General features: G+C 45.6%; 1 protein-coding gene across 5 annotated transcripts in view; it reads left to right on the top strand.

Annotated features, from left to right (window-relative positions):
• The window catches only part of LOC147679034 (uncharacterized), a 463,018-nt gene that overhangs the window by 316,522 nt on the left and 132,332 nt on the right, over positions 1 to 14,164 (top strand). For 2 of the 5 annotated variants that reach the window (XR_015300871.1, XM_086942774.1), the window contains exons 5-6: positions 4,319 to 4,504; positions 4,910 to 5,060. Coding sequence is in view for 4 of the 5 variants with exons in the window: in XM_086942774.1 (XP_086798900.1) it covers positions 4,319 to 4,504; positions 4,910 to 5,059 (336 nt within the window). In the remaining variant the exon portion in view is untranslated. Of the gene's footprint in view, positions 1 to 4,318; positions 4,530 to 4,909; positions 5,061 to 14,164 lie in introns of all 5 variants that reach the window. The other 3 variants (XM_086942773.1, XM_086942771.1, XM_086942772.1) reach the window with 2 other exon arrangements.

Below are 14,164 nucleotides of genomic sequence, written 5' to 3'. Positions count from 1 at the left end.
ATTGCATAATTCATCCTTTAATGTATCCAGTTTGGATCCGAAGGGTTGGCTGATGTGGCACAGAAGCTCTGATTCTTGCCAACGTCGCTTTCTGGGTTTAACTGAAGGTTTTACGCAAGTCAGGCCTGATCCCCCGTTTTGATACTGATCATACTGTCACCACTTACTCCGTAGGCAAATTATGTCAGAATTGGCTACAACATTCTACATTAACTGCAGTTAAACTACATCTATCCCAGTTAATTGACAATGTCGATTTAAATGATTTCATAAAGGGCCCGGCTAGTGGTAGATCTAAACGGTGGATTCATGCTGTTTACAATGTAATCTGGAAACTTTCGCAAATTGAGGCTGCTAAGTGCCTGAGGGCTATTGATCAAGCTAATTTGGAAAAGGTGCTTGCAGTTGTCGATAACAGTATTAACATGCTTTCTTCCCGCATCTACACGTTGAATAATATTGTTTCTTCTGTGGTTGATATTGTAAATGATGAAGTGTCTGTGTTATACCATGGTCAAAATCAATTGCGTTCTGTAATGCAATTTGCATGGACCCTGCAGACACTTAAGGTCGGTAGAGTGCCCTGGAATTACATGAACGTGTCCTCCCTCTTTGCCCCATTTAATTTGACTGATAAACAGCGCATGCTTTCAATGCGTGACGCATCCTTTTCCATGTTACATATTGAGAGGTTGGAATCTTTACCATTCTCTGTAGCTGAGGCCACTGCTGCGACGTGGCTTATCCACGGATTAATCACATTACCATTTGCCTTGTTCAAGTTTACTAATTGTATGCGATATATTGCGATAGGGCGATATGAACCATTAGGTAGCGCGTTCCTCCATGAGGCGTGGTCTCTTCCATTCACATATAGGTGCCTGAAAGACGAGCAAGAAGTGAATCTTAATGGGGAAGAATGCACAGAGTCCCCTGACCATTCGTTGATATGGAGCCACATCCAGTTACATGGTTCTTGTAATCAGGAACGGCCTAATTTAGCCTGTATTTTGAAAGGAACTCCGGTTCCCGCAATCGTTCCGACATTCACATTACTGGCAAATGGTAGTTATTTACTGTTGAATAACGAAGAGTGTTGTGGTTTAATTAAAGGTATCGCTTATGTGGTAACTGTATCAGAACGTGTTGTCTGTTGCTAAAACGTTCTGTATCCCCCTACGCATGGGAATTCAGATGTTTCCATCTGGCCGCGCATCCCAACCTTGAAAGCAGAGTTCAATGGTATGAGTAGAATAAGAGCCCTTTTGTCTCAAAAAGAGGTGGCCCTAAGTTCGGCCCGAGAAACATTCGTCCTTCACATAGCTAACACACGCACAGAGGTGCAGGCGCTTTTAAATACTGATTTGCCATTACATTTCAGCGAGCTGGTTCATCAAATCTTTAATGCCTCCTCCACTTCCGGCCTTGCTCACTTTTTTAAATTAGTTAGCAGTGGTCTCGTGACTTCATTTGAGAAAATATTTGGAGTCATCCCTGCCTTCTTTCATTCTATATTTTCAAGTCTGTTTGGTGGCTTCCCTGTTTTGCTGGCATTGGCTGCAGGCGTTTTGCTGATATTTTGTTTTATTAAACATGGATGCCCGTCCTGCGTTAGAAGCCGCAGAGCCCCTCCTGCCACTGTTTCGCAACCGGATGCTTGATCACTGTGGCACCCTGCCGCTTGCGACTTTAAGCACGGCATTTGGATTATCATTTCGATTTTCCTATTTCACATGTGTCCAGCCTGTGTTTCATTGCCTGAGCTGCGATTTCGACTGGGCCCTTGATTTGTGTCTCTGCTTGACGGTGTCTCCTGACGTCGATTTTAATCATCTGATGAGCCCCGTAGTTGCTCACGAGTTGGTTTGTTCTGGCGAAAGGATTATGGCCTTGGCAGCGATGCATGGACTAATGGGTCATTGGGACATACTCGCAGCGGCGCATGAGTTCTTGGCACGGAGCTTTCTTGAGAACCCACCGAGTTGTCCTCTGATGATGCTAGAGGATCCCGTGCTGGAGGAGCACGTATGTTCTTTCCCACTACTTAATTGGATGGCTGAACTATTTTCGGATGATGACAGTAATTTCATGTTGGAGGCTGTTGTTGCATATTTTGCATATTCTGTCATATCCTGAGATGCCTTGGAGACTTTTATTATTTAGGCACGTACCTTTTTGTATTTTTGGAAGGTGCCTTTTTCTTACAAACAATTCTTTTTATACGCCCCAGGCCTATTGACTTAAACTAAAGTGGCCTTGTATTGAAAGGTTTATAACATTTCGTTTGGCCATTGTAGGCCATCATATATGCTTTTGAAAATTAGCTTAGCTCATTAATATTGAACTCTGCTTTCATGTTATGCCCCTTTTCTGGTCTTAACTTACCTTGATTTTTGACTGTGCTCGGATCATTGGGGGGGGTGTCATATAGCTAATTCTTTTCTATATACTGTGTTAAGTTAGCATGAGCTTATTAAATGTTTAAACGCCATTTTTCCTTTTTGCTTCATTTTGCACATGACACATAATTGTTGTTTTAGCTTTCAACCCAGAAGAGTTTCGTGATTTACTTAAGAAATAATATGTTATTTCTCTGATATCAGTTTTGCTCGGTACACTGTCTGCACAGAGAGTGCTGAAGGCTCCAAGGATAACTCGACACAGTGTTGTTGTGAGGTCTGATCTTCGCACCTCCATAGACATAACACACATGCTACTGCCAAAATCTGGCTCTAGGCGGGTTTTATATTGTTGTGCTGAACACAAACGTAACACACTTGATGGTGCTTCGCATGCAGAGAACTGGTGGAAGATGATGTGATCCTCTGCCACTGAGATTTTGAGGTATGGGCCCGCCCTGCTAAACCCCAAATGAGACCTTCATAGATATAAAAATACTATGCTAAAAAGGGAGGGTGAGAATTAAGTGTTGTTAATTCCTATACATTTCAGCATCTTAGTATGCTGTCACCATTCGCCTTTTATGGACTAGTAACTATGCTGATAACTTTGTTGCTTATAATATGTTTGCTAGTATTGTATAAGAATCTGCGTTTGAGAACCCTGCATTAGTAAATAAATATTTCAAATATGCACGTGTCCTCATTTACTCCACGTTCTGGTTTGAGATGATTATATAGCGAAAGAGTGTTCATGTGTTCCACGATACCTGAGGCAATCTAAGTTCATGTTCTGGTTTGTCTAAGCATTGGGAGTTTGTTATGACCAATGAGACACTGTAGCTTGCTCGGTAAGGGGATTTTGGGTACTGAGGTGAGTTTTGGGCCATCCTAATTCACCGAGGTTCCAGGTCTCTATGCACAGTTCTGTAGGAGAACGGAATTCCAGCTACACCCTTCTTTCATTCAGTCGTCCTGGCGACCGGAGTGGGAGCGTACAGGGGTAGTGGGGTGGGACAGTTATGCTTCTTGGGAGTGAAAAATGTTTTACAATAGAGGTGGACATGCGGTTCGGGTGCACTTCGAAACAGCATTTGTACAGTGATTAAGGTGGGATCATGATGCCTTAGTACGTGCAAATGGTTGGCACCATTGTTTATAAACCGTATTGAGATGCTGTAAAACCTAAAACAGATAGTAAAAAAGAAATGTGACAAGCTGAAAGGAGATATTTATGTTTTTGCACTCATATACACATAGGTAATTATAGAAAAGTTAGAATCTTTCTGCATGTGTATACATATTCTGAGTTACTACACCTGTAAAAAAAACAAAAAAACTGATTTGTAGTAACCCGACTCAAATATCTAATATTTTTGTGTTTAATTCTATTTTTATTCTTCATGTTTGCAAATATGTGATCTCTTTCATGTGAAAGAGCTGTGCACCAAGGTTTTAAAAGGGGTCTCCAAACCGGTCCTGCAGGGCCGGATCCATGCCAGATTTTTAAAATTACTACATGTATCTCAATGGGGATATCCAAAAAATCTGGCATGGATCCGGCCCTCCAGGACCGGTTTGGAGTACCCTATTTTAAATGGTTTTGTAGCAAATTTTATGGTTTGACTAGGTGTTATAGAGATAATGTACCTGCTGCACATGATAAGAATATTGCAAGTTACCTTGGAGTTCCATAAATTTGTCAAGAAACTCAGCCTTTGGCCTTTTTCGTCTCTATGGTGATGGAACTCTTCGGTGACATGCAATGTCCATATAATGTGCAGGGGGTACTCTATCCGATATACACATAAGGTAGGGTTTGAACTATGGGATCGCGAGAGCTTGACACATAGACATTTGAGACGAATCCTCCTGATTGGTCGGTACACTCCTAATCCACCGTTCTCTCTTCTTCTCAGGAGCACAACTACCACTGCAGTGCCAGCCCCGGAAACCTGAAGATGGCACTGGAGGAGTCTCGCTGCAGGGAAGAGATTCTCAGGAGTAAACTCCAGATGGCGCGTAGGGAAGAGCGGAGACTCCAGGGGCAGGTGTCGCTCCTGCTCACCCAGCTGGTAGAAGCGCGGGCCCTGCACGAGGATGCTGTGTGTATGCTTCAGTCCTATTCTGGTACCTTGAATTATCCACAGTGCCTTATCTTTCTCGGGGACCTCACACTGCCACTTAATGTGTCCATGTAAGACAGGTCATGCTCAGTCCATAGCCACAACTGTCATACCTCTGATATCTACTACTCCACTTGCTATCAGTGTACACTATTCCACTAGTACCTGTGCATGCTCCTTCAAATCTGGGGTGCAGTCTGTTTCTGTGCGCCCCTCTTGTCATAACTGAGCACACCTTCCCCTCTGTCTTTTGTATTTCCTGCTCTTGTCCAGAATAAATACTATGCTCTCATGTCTGCTTTCAAACAGTGTGGATGCCTGGGGGCTGGAGTGCAAGTCTATTTCCTTGTGTTGAAATATTCTCCTCTCCTCTTCCCTTCTCAGCCTTGCCCCTGGAGCTCATTCAACAGCACCCCGATGGTTACAGCAAGAGACAGTGGCACTTTGCAGCCACACTCTATTCCTACGGCCCCAAAGCATATGAGTACTTGCGGCAAACAGGCTTTAGCTTACCGGAGCCCAACACTTTACTAAGGTACGTTCAAGCTTATGTCTTTCAAACGTTTGGTGTCCTTTGCTGAGTAGGTGTCAGTGTAGGGGAGTTGTATATTTTTGTGTGTCTTGATTGTGATGTAGGACATATCCTGTTATATTGGTTTGTTTGGCAATGTTTTTGACCAAATGTATACATTACTGTACCTTCTTGCACTCCTGTAAAGTGCTCTGATACCTCTGGGTCTAGCCAGCGCTATATAAAACCTTTAAAATAAATAAATAAATCAGACTGCTATTGGTGAAATAAGGAGGGCAGACTTGTTGCATGCCTCCTTGCTTTGGGGGCGTTTTTTTTTTTTATATAGTTTTTATTTTATTAAAGAAAAAAGAACTTGGCCAGGGTAAATAGTCTCACCCCACCAGCCCCATTACAAATTATGTCCTGGAACGTTAGGGGCTTGGGCGATAAGATCAAAAGAGGCCTAGTGCTACAAGGAATTAAGAGGCAGGGACCCGCCCTGATTCTCTTACAGGAAACACACTTGATGGGGGCGGCCACACAGGCATTAGATAGGCGAGGATACACGCAGAATTCACCTCGGGGTCACGCGGTACAGGCATATTGCTGCGAAAATCCTCCCAATACATAGTGATATCCACAAAGATTGACGACCAGGGCCGCTTCGCAGCGGTGCATGGCCAGTGGGAGGGTAGGCTACTGAACGTGGTCTCTGTGTACATCCCGCCGGCACTACAGGCCGTGGCGCTGCCGGACCTTAGTAAGTTCCTTTTAGACCTCCCTGAGGGAGAACTACTCATAGGCGGGGACTTTAACACAACGCTCAATAATACCCTCGATCGGTTCCCAGCACGTACACACACAGATGGCCCTAGCAAGCTCCAGACTTTTCTAGAAGCGCAGGGATTGGTGGATGTGTGGCGTCTGCTACACCCGGAGCAGCAACAATACACTTACTACTCGGCGACACACAATAGCCTTTCGAGGATAGATTACTTTCTCACACTAGGGAACGGTCTCCTTAACATTGACGTAGCGAAGATACAACCGAGGGGGATTTCGGATCATTAATCAATCACCTTGACCATGTCTAGTACAGGCACCAAACGCATGAGGGTCTTTCCGATATTTCCGGGGTATCTCAAAATTCCAACAATTAGTAAGGACCTGAGGAAAGCAACCCAACTCTATTTTGTGGAAAATCAGTCCTCGGTAGACTCCCCCTCAGTATTATGGGAAGCGTATAAAACAGTGTTCAGGGGGCAGGCTATAGCGGCGATAACAAACCACAAGAGAACGCAAGGGAGGGAGGTTTTGGAGCTGGAGTTGGGCCTCGAAAGGGCCAACGCCGCCCACATGGCTGACCCATCAGAAGACACACTACATTCCCTGCAGCTACACCAACGCCGCCTCAATGACCATTTGAGGCGTGTGACTATGGCGGACATCGCCGCTACTAAACATAGAGTCTACGACATTGGGGATAAAGCCAGCAAGCTCCTAGCATGGCTGGACAGGAAACAGGGGGGAGGCAGGAATATACTACAAATCACTGACACTCATGGAATAGTACATACACAGCCAGAGGAAATTGTAGATGCATTGGTCGATCACTTTAGTGAAGTATATACCCCGACGGTAGAAGTGACGGAGGAGGAGGCCCGGGCCGCACTCGGCCACGTGCCTCTGCCGACACTGACTGGGGAGGCGGCGAAGGACCTTGATGCCCCCTTGACAACTGACGAAATTCAATTGGCGATCAATTCCCTCCGTTCGGGTAAGGCTCTGGGCCCTAACGGGGTGCCCATTGAATGGTTTAAAACTATGTTGGAGTCCCTACTCCGGATGTATGAGGAAAGTAGAGAAAAAGGTACGCTGCCCCCGGATGGCGACTATAGTAGCCATCCCAAAGCCGGGTAAACCGCCTAATGACTGTAAATCCTATAGGCCTATCTCGCTCCTGAACCCAGAAGCCAAAATCTTAGCGAAAGTGCTGGCGAACAGACTCCTGCCGCACTTAGGTCAGCTGATCTACCCAGACCAGTCCGGCTTTATGCCACATAGAAGCACGGCCCTGAACCTTCGTAGGGTACATGGAGTATTGGCGAGATCCCCATTGTTGCAGGAACCAGCAGCGATATTGTCATTGGATGCCAAAATGGCGTTTGACATGGCGGAGTGGAGCTATCTCTTCGCAGTGCTCACTTGCATGGGGTTCGGGCCCACCTTTATCTTACGTAAGGTACAACAAAATGTCATCAGCGTAGAGCGATATGCGATCATCAAACTCCGGGGTCCACTGAATACCTTTCATAGAAGGCTCCCATCGCAGCCAGGCAGCCAGGGCCTCCAGGGCAAGGGCGAACAGAAGGGGGGACAAAGGACAGCCCTGTCACGTACCCCTCCCAAGAACAAAAGGCGAAGAGACTCGACCATTCACCACCACTTGTGCCAACGGCTCCTCATACAAAAGTTTCACCCAGCTAATGAAACCAGGACCAAAACCAAATTTTGCAAGAGCGGCCCACAGATATAGCCACTCCACCGTATCAAAAGCCATTGTAGCATCCAGAGAAACCAAAATGGCCGGCTCACGCAGCGACGCCGCCCTCGCGAGAACACCATGCACGCCCTCAGGTTAAGTGCTGTATTGCGATGTGGGATGAAACCGGACTGGTCTGGATGAATCAAGTCACTAATTACTTTTATCAAGCGGTTTGCAAGCAACTTTGCGAGAATCTTTGGTTCGGCGTTTAAGAGTGAAATGGGCCTATATGACGCACATCGATCTCGTGGCTTCCCCTCTTTGTGGATCACCACGATGGTAGCAAGACGCTGATCACGAGGAAGGGAGCCAACGTCTTGCGACACTAGAAACATATCACGGAGATAGAGCGCCATTTTGTCAGGACGCAGCTTGTAGAGCTCGATGGGCAGGCCATTAGGGCCCATTGCCTTGCCCGAGCGCACAGAGCGAATAGTGAGGGCCACCTCGTCAGCTGAGAATACCGCATCCATTAAGTCCCTATCCAAATCCGACAGGTGAGGCAACGCAATGTCACGCAGCAACAGATGGGAGTCTTCCTTCGGTCTATCGGAGACTGGGGAGTACACCTTTCGGAAATGTTCAGCGAAACACTCGACAATCTCAGCCGGATCAGTCACACACACTCCATCAAGTTTCTCAATCACAGGAACCACACAACTTGCCCTCTCCTTTTTATCCAGCCAAGCGATCAGTTTCCTAGCCTTATCACCCACATCATATAGTCTGCCCTGCTGCTCTCTACTCATGACTTTGGCGGCATCCGTCACCAGGGCCCTATAAACCAGTTGTTTGAGGCTGAGGGCATGAAGTTTGTTACGAGTCACACCCAGTTCCAAGTTCCTTTCTAGCTCAGTTATTTAAGTCTCTAAGCGGTCCACCTCCTCATTTTTACTTTTCTTGGCACCAGCAATTAACAATAATGCCTGTCCTCGGATGACCGTCTTAAATGCCTCCCACAATGACACAGAGGAGGACACAAACCCCTCGTTCTCAGCAAAGTATTGATCCAGGGACTTAATCAAGTCAGCTCGAGTTTTGGGGTCACGGAGATACCAGGGATTAATCGGGCCACCCGTCCCTCAACACTCATACCAGTGCCGATCTGGAGCCACAATGGGGAGTGATCTGATATACCCCGAGCCAGATGTCTAATTTCCCTGACAGAGGAGGCCTGCGCCGCTGGCACCAAGACATAGTCAAGTCTGGAGAGACTGCCGTGGGCCCCAGAGTGGAAAGTGTACTGTGTCTGTCCCGGATGCATCAACCTCCAACAGTCTACCAATCCCAGAGTCTCCAAAAACCCACTTAACCAAGACTGTGACCTGGTGAGGTCTCTGGGGGGGATAGCGATCTACACTACCGGAGACAACTGAATTGAAATCTGTCATGCACGCACCTTCTTTTGTCTCAGAAGTGTCCTGGAGTCACGAAGCTTAACACCCTGTCTTCCCCCTGTCACCTCCCGGGAGTCAGGAAAGAATGCTAACACCCGAAAAGTGATCAAGGAGAACACAGGGGAACAAAACAAGGGTAGGAAGGGGAGAAAAAGGATGGCACTCCACAGTCTTCTTCCACTCAGAGGATGTTCTTATCTTCTGTTATGGCGCTGCAGTGAGACACAAGGACAGTAAGTGAAAACTATCTCCTCCCTCGATAACCCCAATGTATTGAGTGCCATATACTGTATTTTTACCTTGTGGAATGCTGGGGAAAAATAATATGAAAAGCACGGAAGATGTCTGGAACTCTGTAGTTTGACTGGATATGTTTTTTTACAGGGAGTTGTAATCTAAACACAAGACAACACGATATATAAAGCGTGCGCTATACTTGACACAGAATATCTCTTCTAGGAGAAGCACTCACCAATTTAACCACGTAAACAATCCGTAAATTATCTCCAAAACCGTTCACCTGGTACGCTGTAATTCTATCAACTAGTAGAAACACTCCGACCAACGTAACAAACACACTGTTACATATCAAGACAGTCGGAAACCAAACTCTAAGTCTAACCGCTAATACTTCTTAGCGGAAAAATAATATAAAGGAAACGAGAACAGAACAATAATCCTGGAAGCAAGCCGCTTCTAAGGACTTACAATACCAAGAACGAGCCTGCAAACGCCAGAAGACACAAACTCCAAGCACCACGACCCACTAGCTCCTCGGACACCGATATCATAACCCAGACGAGTAGGGAAACAAACTGGCTAAACGCGAAGCACTTCCTGAAGGTCCAGGGCGGGTTTAAGGCCCAAACGCTATACCTCTGCGCATGCGCGGTAACTGCGCATGCGCCCAAGCTCGTGTCACTGGATTTGCCAACCATTGCCAACCACGTTTATGTCACAGGCAGAAACACAGAACGTTAACAGGGTACTGCATGTGAATCTAGGTTTTGGTAAGTGTCCCGCTCCCATGTACACGACAGGCATGACAGAACACCCCTCCCACAACGTCCCCCACCGGTTTGGGCTTGTGGGGGAACCTCCTGTGAAAAGCTCGCAATAAGCGAGGAGCGTGTACCTGGCTGGCAGGTTCCCATGATCTCTCCTCAACCCCAAACCCCTTCCAGTGTATCAAATACTGGAGGCGACGACGCACCCTCCTGGAGTCAATTATAGCTCCCACCTCGTATTCTTCGTCAGCATCTACCAAAGAGGGAAGAGGAGTTGTCGGAAGGCGAGTATCCGGCTGTACCGGCTTCAACAGGGAAATATGAAAAACAGGGTGTATTTTCATTGAGGGAGGCAATCTCAACTTCAGGGCTACAGGATTGATGACTTGAATAACAGGAAAGGGACCAATAAACTTGGGCTTAAACTTGCATGCACCCTTTAAAGCCAGATACTTGGTGGACAGCCAGACTTTGTCATCCTGCTGGTACGCTGGTCCTGTGTGTCTATGTGTGTCTGCTGTCTTCTTGTAATCAATCTTGGCTTTATCGAGGTTGTCATGGATGGTGGAATGTATTGTTTGCAAGTGTGAGACTAATTCTTGTACAGCAGGAATGGCACAAGGCCTCAATGGAGAAAAGGGTAGGACTTTAGGATGGAAACCGTATGAAGCATAAAAAGGAGAGAACAGAGTAGAAAAGTGATGGCTATTATTGTAGGATAGCTCTGCCAACCAAATCAGCTCATCCCACTCTTTCTGTTCCTGCAGTAGTTGACAGCGCAAGAATTGCTCGAGGCATTGATTCACCCGTTCTGATTGTCCGTCCGTCTGGGGGTGATGGCTAGAAGACAGGCGAACTTCAATTTGCAGTGATTTACATAACTGTTTCCAAAATTTGGAGATAAACTGAGAGCCTTTATCAGTGACCAGAATAGACGGAAGACCTTGGAATCTAACTATATTTTGTAGAAAGACACTCGCTAGTACAAAAGAAGTAGGCATATTTTTTAACGGGATGAAATAAGCCGATTTGGTGAACATATCCACAACAACTAAAAGGGTGGTATTACCTCTTTGTGTCCTTGGCAACTCTATAATGAAGTCCATTGATACGGACTGCCAGGGAGCCACAGGTATAGGAAGGGGAAGTAACAGGCCCACTAAACCTTCGTGTGAGGACTTTCCTTGAGCACATATGTGACAAGTCTGAACATAATGTTGTATGTCTTTGACCATATGAGGCCACTAACAGTATCTCTTTATCAACTCTACTGTTCTTTTATATCCTGGATGCCCTGCCACACCATGTGAATGACACCATTCCATCACCTGTTTTTGAAGGGATATTGTGGGGATGAACAACCCCCCCTGCACATAATAAAGGTCTGTCTTAACCATGGACGGGTGTTGTTTCAATATATCTTGAGAAGCGGGTTCTTGTTGGGCATTCTTAACTTGTAGGATGAATTCCTCTTCAGTAGTAAGTACTCCGATTATCCTTTGAGGAGCAATAATACAAGGGGGCTTTACATCACAGGGGAATGGTTCGAACCCCAGACGAGATAAGGCGTCAGCCTTACCATTTTGTCTGCCCGCTCTGAAATGTATACTAAAATCGTACTCATTAAAGAACTGTGTCCATCTCAGTTGTCGCATGGACAAGGCTCTCGCCGATTTTAGATACTGTAGGTTACGATGGTCTGTTAGGACAGTAACTGTGTGATTTGTACCTAAGAGATACTGTCTCCATTCCTCCAATACTTTCTTGATGGCTAAGAGTTCTCTTTCCCCAACTGCATAGTTCACCTCAGCTGGAGTCAACTTGTGTGAATAATAGGCCACTTGATGTAATTCACCTGTGTCAACGTCCGCCTGAGATAGAATCCCTCCTACGGCTACTTGCGAGGCATCTACCTCTACCACATAGGGACTGGATGGATCAGGGTGTTTGAGAATGGGGGCCTGCATGAATGCAGTCTTTAGAATGTTAAAAGCCCGGTCGGCTTCATCCGACCAATGAAATGGGACCCCTTTTCGCAACAAACGGGTGATAGGAGCCACCAGATCCGAGAACTGGTGTATAAAGCGCCTATAGAAATTCGAGGACCCAATGAATTGTTGGATTTCTTTTACATTCTTGGGAGGTGGCCACTCCAAGACAGCACTGACTTTACGTGGATCCATACTCAGACCTGTTGCTGACACAATAAATCCCAAAAAAGCGACTTGGTGGCGATGAAAGAAACATTTATCTAACTTACAGAAGAGATCATTATCTTGTAACTGATGTAAGACAGCTTTTACATGACCTATATGTTCCTCGAGGGTCTTGGAATATATTAGGAGATCGTCAATGTAAGCTATTACATTTTTGTCAAGGTACTCCTTCAGCACTTCATTGATGAAATATTGGAATGCTGAAGGAGCATTACAAAGCCTGAAGGGCATCACCAAGTACTCATACAGCCCAAACTTGGTGCAGAATGCCGTCTTCCACTCATCTCCTTCTTTGACACGGACTAAGTGATAGGCCCCACGTAGATCTAATTTCGTGAACCATTTGGCATCCTTTATTTGATCGAGTAGAGAGGAGATGAGTGGTAAGGGGTACTTGTTTTTAATAGTAATAGCGTTTAATGATCTATAGTCGATGCAGCAACGTAATCCCCCTTCTCTTTTAGGGATGAAAAACAATGCCGAGGAAGCAGGGGACCTAGAGGGCCTAATGTACCCAAGCTCTAACATGGTGTCAAGGTATTCCCTTAAATACAGATTCTCTTTCTCGGTAAGGGAGTATACTCTACTGGTCGGTATACGAGCGCCAGGTTGCAAATCTATACGGCAGTCATATACTCTATGGGGGGTAGGCTGGTAGCTTGTTCTTGATCAAAAACTGCCTGGTATTCTTGATACACAGGGGGTAAAATCTTGTCAGGTTGTTCTACCAAATCTGTTTCTTCTGGAACGTCTGAGACCAAAGGAATCGTTTTTTGTGTGGAGAAGTCGATAATCTTAGTCGAGTGGTCAGGAAGGTGCGAACTACCAGTGGATGTATGTTGTTCACCCTCTTTGGAAAAAGTGATGCTGGTGTTTTGCCAATTTATGTGGGGATTATGGAGGCGTAACCAAGGAAGACTCAAGACCACTGGGAATTGAGGAGATTCGATTAAATCAAAAGCTAAAGCCTCCCAATGTGTGGGTTCAATATACATGTCCAAAAGAATACTGGAGTGCATGATGGGCCCAGATTTCAAAGGACTCCCATCGATGGTATACACTTCCTCTGGGACTTGTTTTTGCACTTTAGGGATATCGTTAGCGATGGCCCATTGATAGTCCATAAAATTACCCGAGGCCCCTGAATCTATCATAATGGATTGTGTGATAGAGTGTGAAAGCCAGGACAATCTGGACGTAATAAAAAAATGTCCTTCATTATTCATTAATGGGGAGACCATGTGAACCAAAGGACCCGGCGGTACGGTCTCTGTTACCTTCGGGTCTGTTAGTTTTCCGACTTACGGAATGACTTGGGTTTAACTGGTCATTCTCTCAGGAAATGGCCTGCTTTGCCGCAATAGAGACATAACCTATTCTCCCTACGTCTTTGTTTTTCTGCCTCACTCAAAGGCCCTTTGATACTACCTATTTGCATAGGCTCGGGATCCTCAGATTTGGCTTCAGACTCCGGTTTCCTTTCTCTATGGTTAAATCTAGGATACTCGTACCTTACTCTGTCTTTACGTCTTTCTCCTAGTCTATGATCTAGTTTCACCACCAAGTCGATTAATTCAGGACAGGTAGCAGGAGGATCCACAACATGAGCCAACGCGTCTTTGAGTTCATCACGTAGGCCTTTGTAAAAAAGAGGACTACGTTTATTAGCAGGCCAATCCGCCTCTACAACCAATCTATTAAACTTAGAGATATAGGTGATAAGATCTTTCGAACCCTGTTTCAGATTTAATAGCTCTGTATCAGCTGCGTGAGTAAATGAATGTTTGTCAAACATTTTACGTAATTCACTACGAAAGGCGTCATAATCTAATAACATGGGATCGTCTTTCTCTATCAAGGGAATAGTCCAGTTAGCTGCCGAACCCCCTAAATAAGAGAGAACAAAGGCCACCTTTGCCTGATCATTAGGAAAACAGGCAGCTTTGCATAGGAAATGTAG

This window comes from Lissotriton vulgaris, chromosome 11 (genome assembly GCF_964263255.1).
Source record: "Lissotriton vulgaris chromosome 11, aLisVul1.2, whole genome shotgun sequence".
Classification (NCBI taxonomy): Eukaryota; Metazoa; Chordata; class Amphibia; order Caudata; family Salamandridae; genus Lissotriton; species Lissotriton vulgaris.
This window is presented reverse-complemented; position numbering and strand designations above follow the sequence as displayed.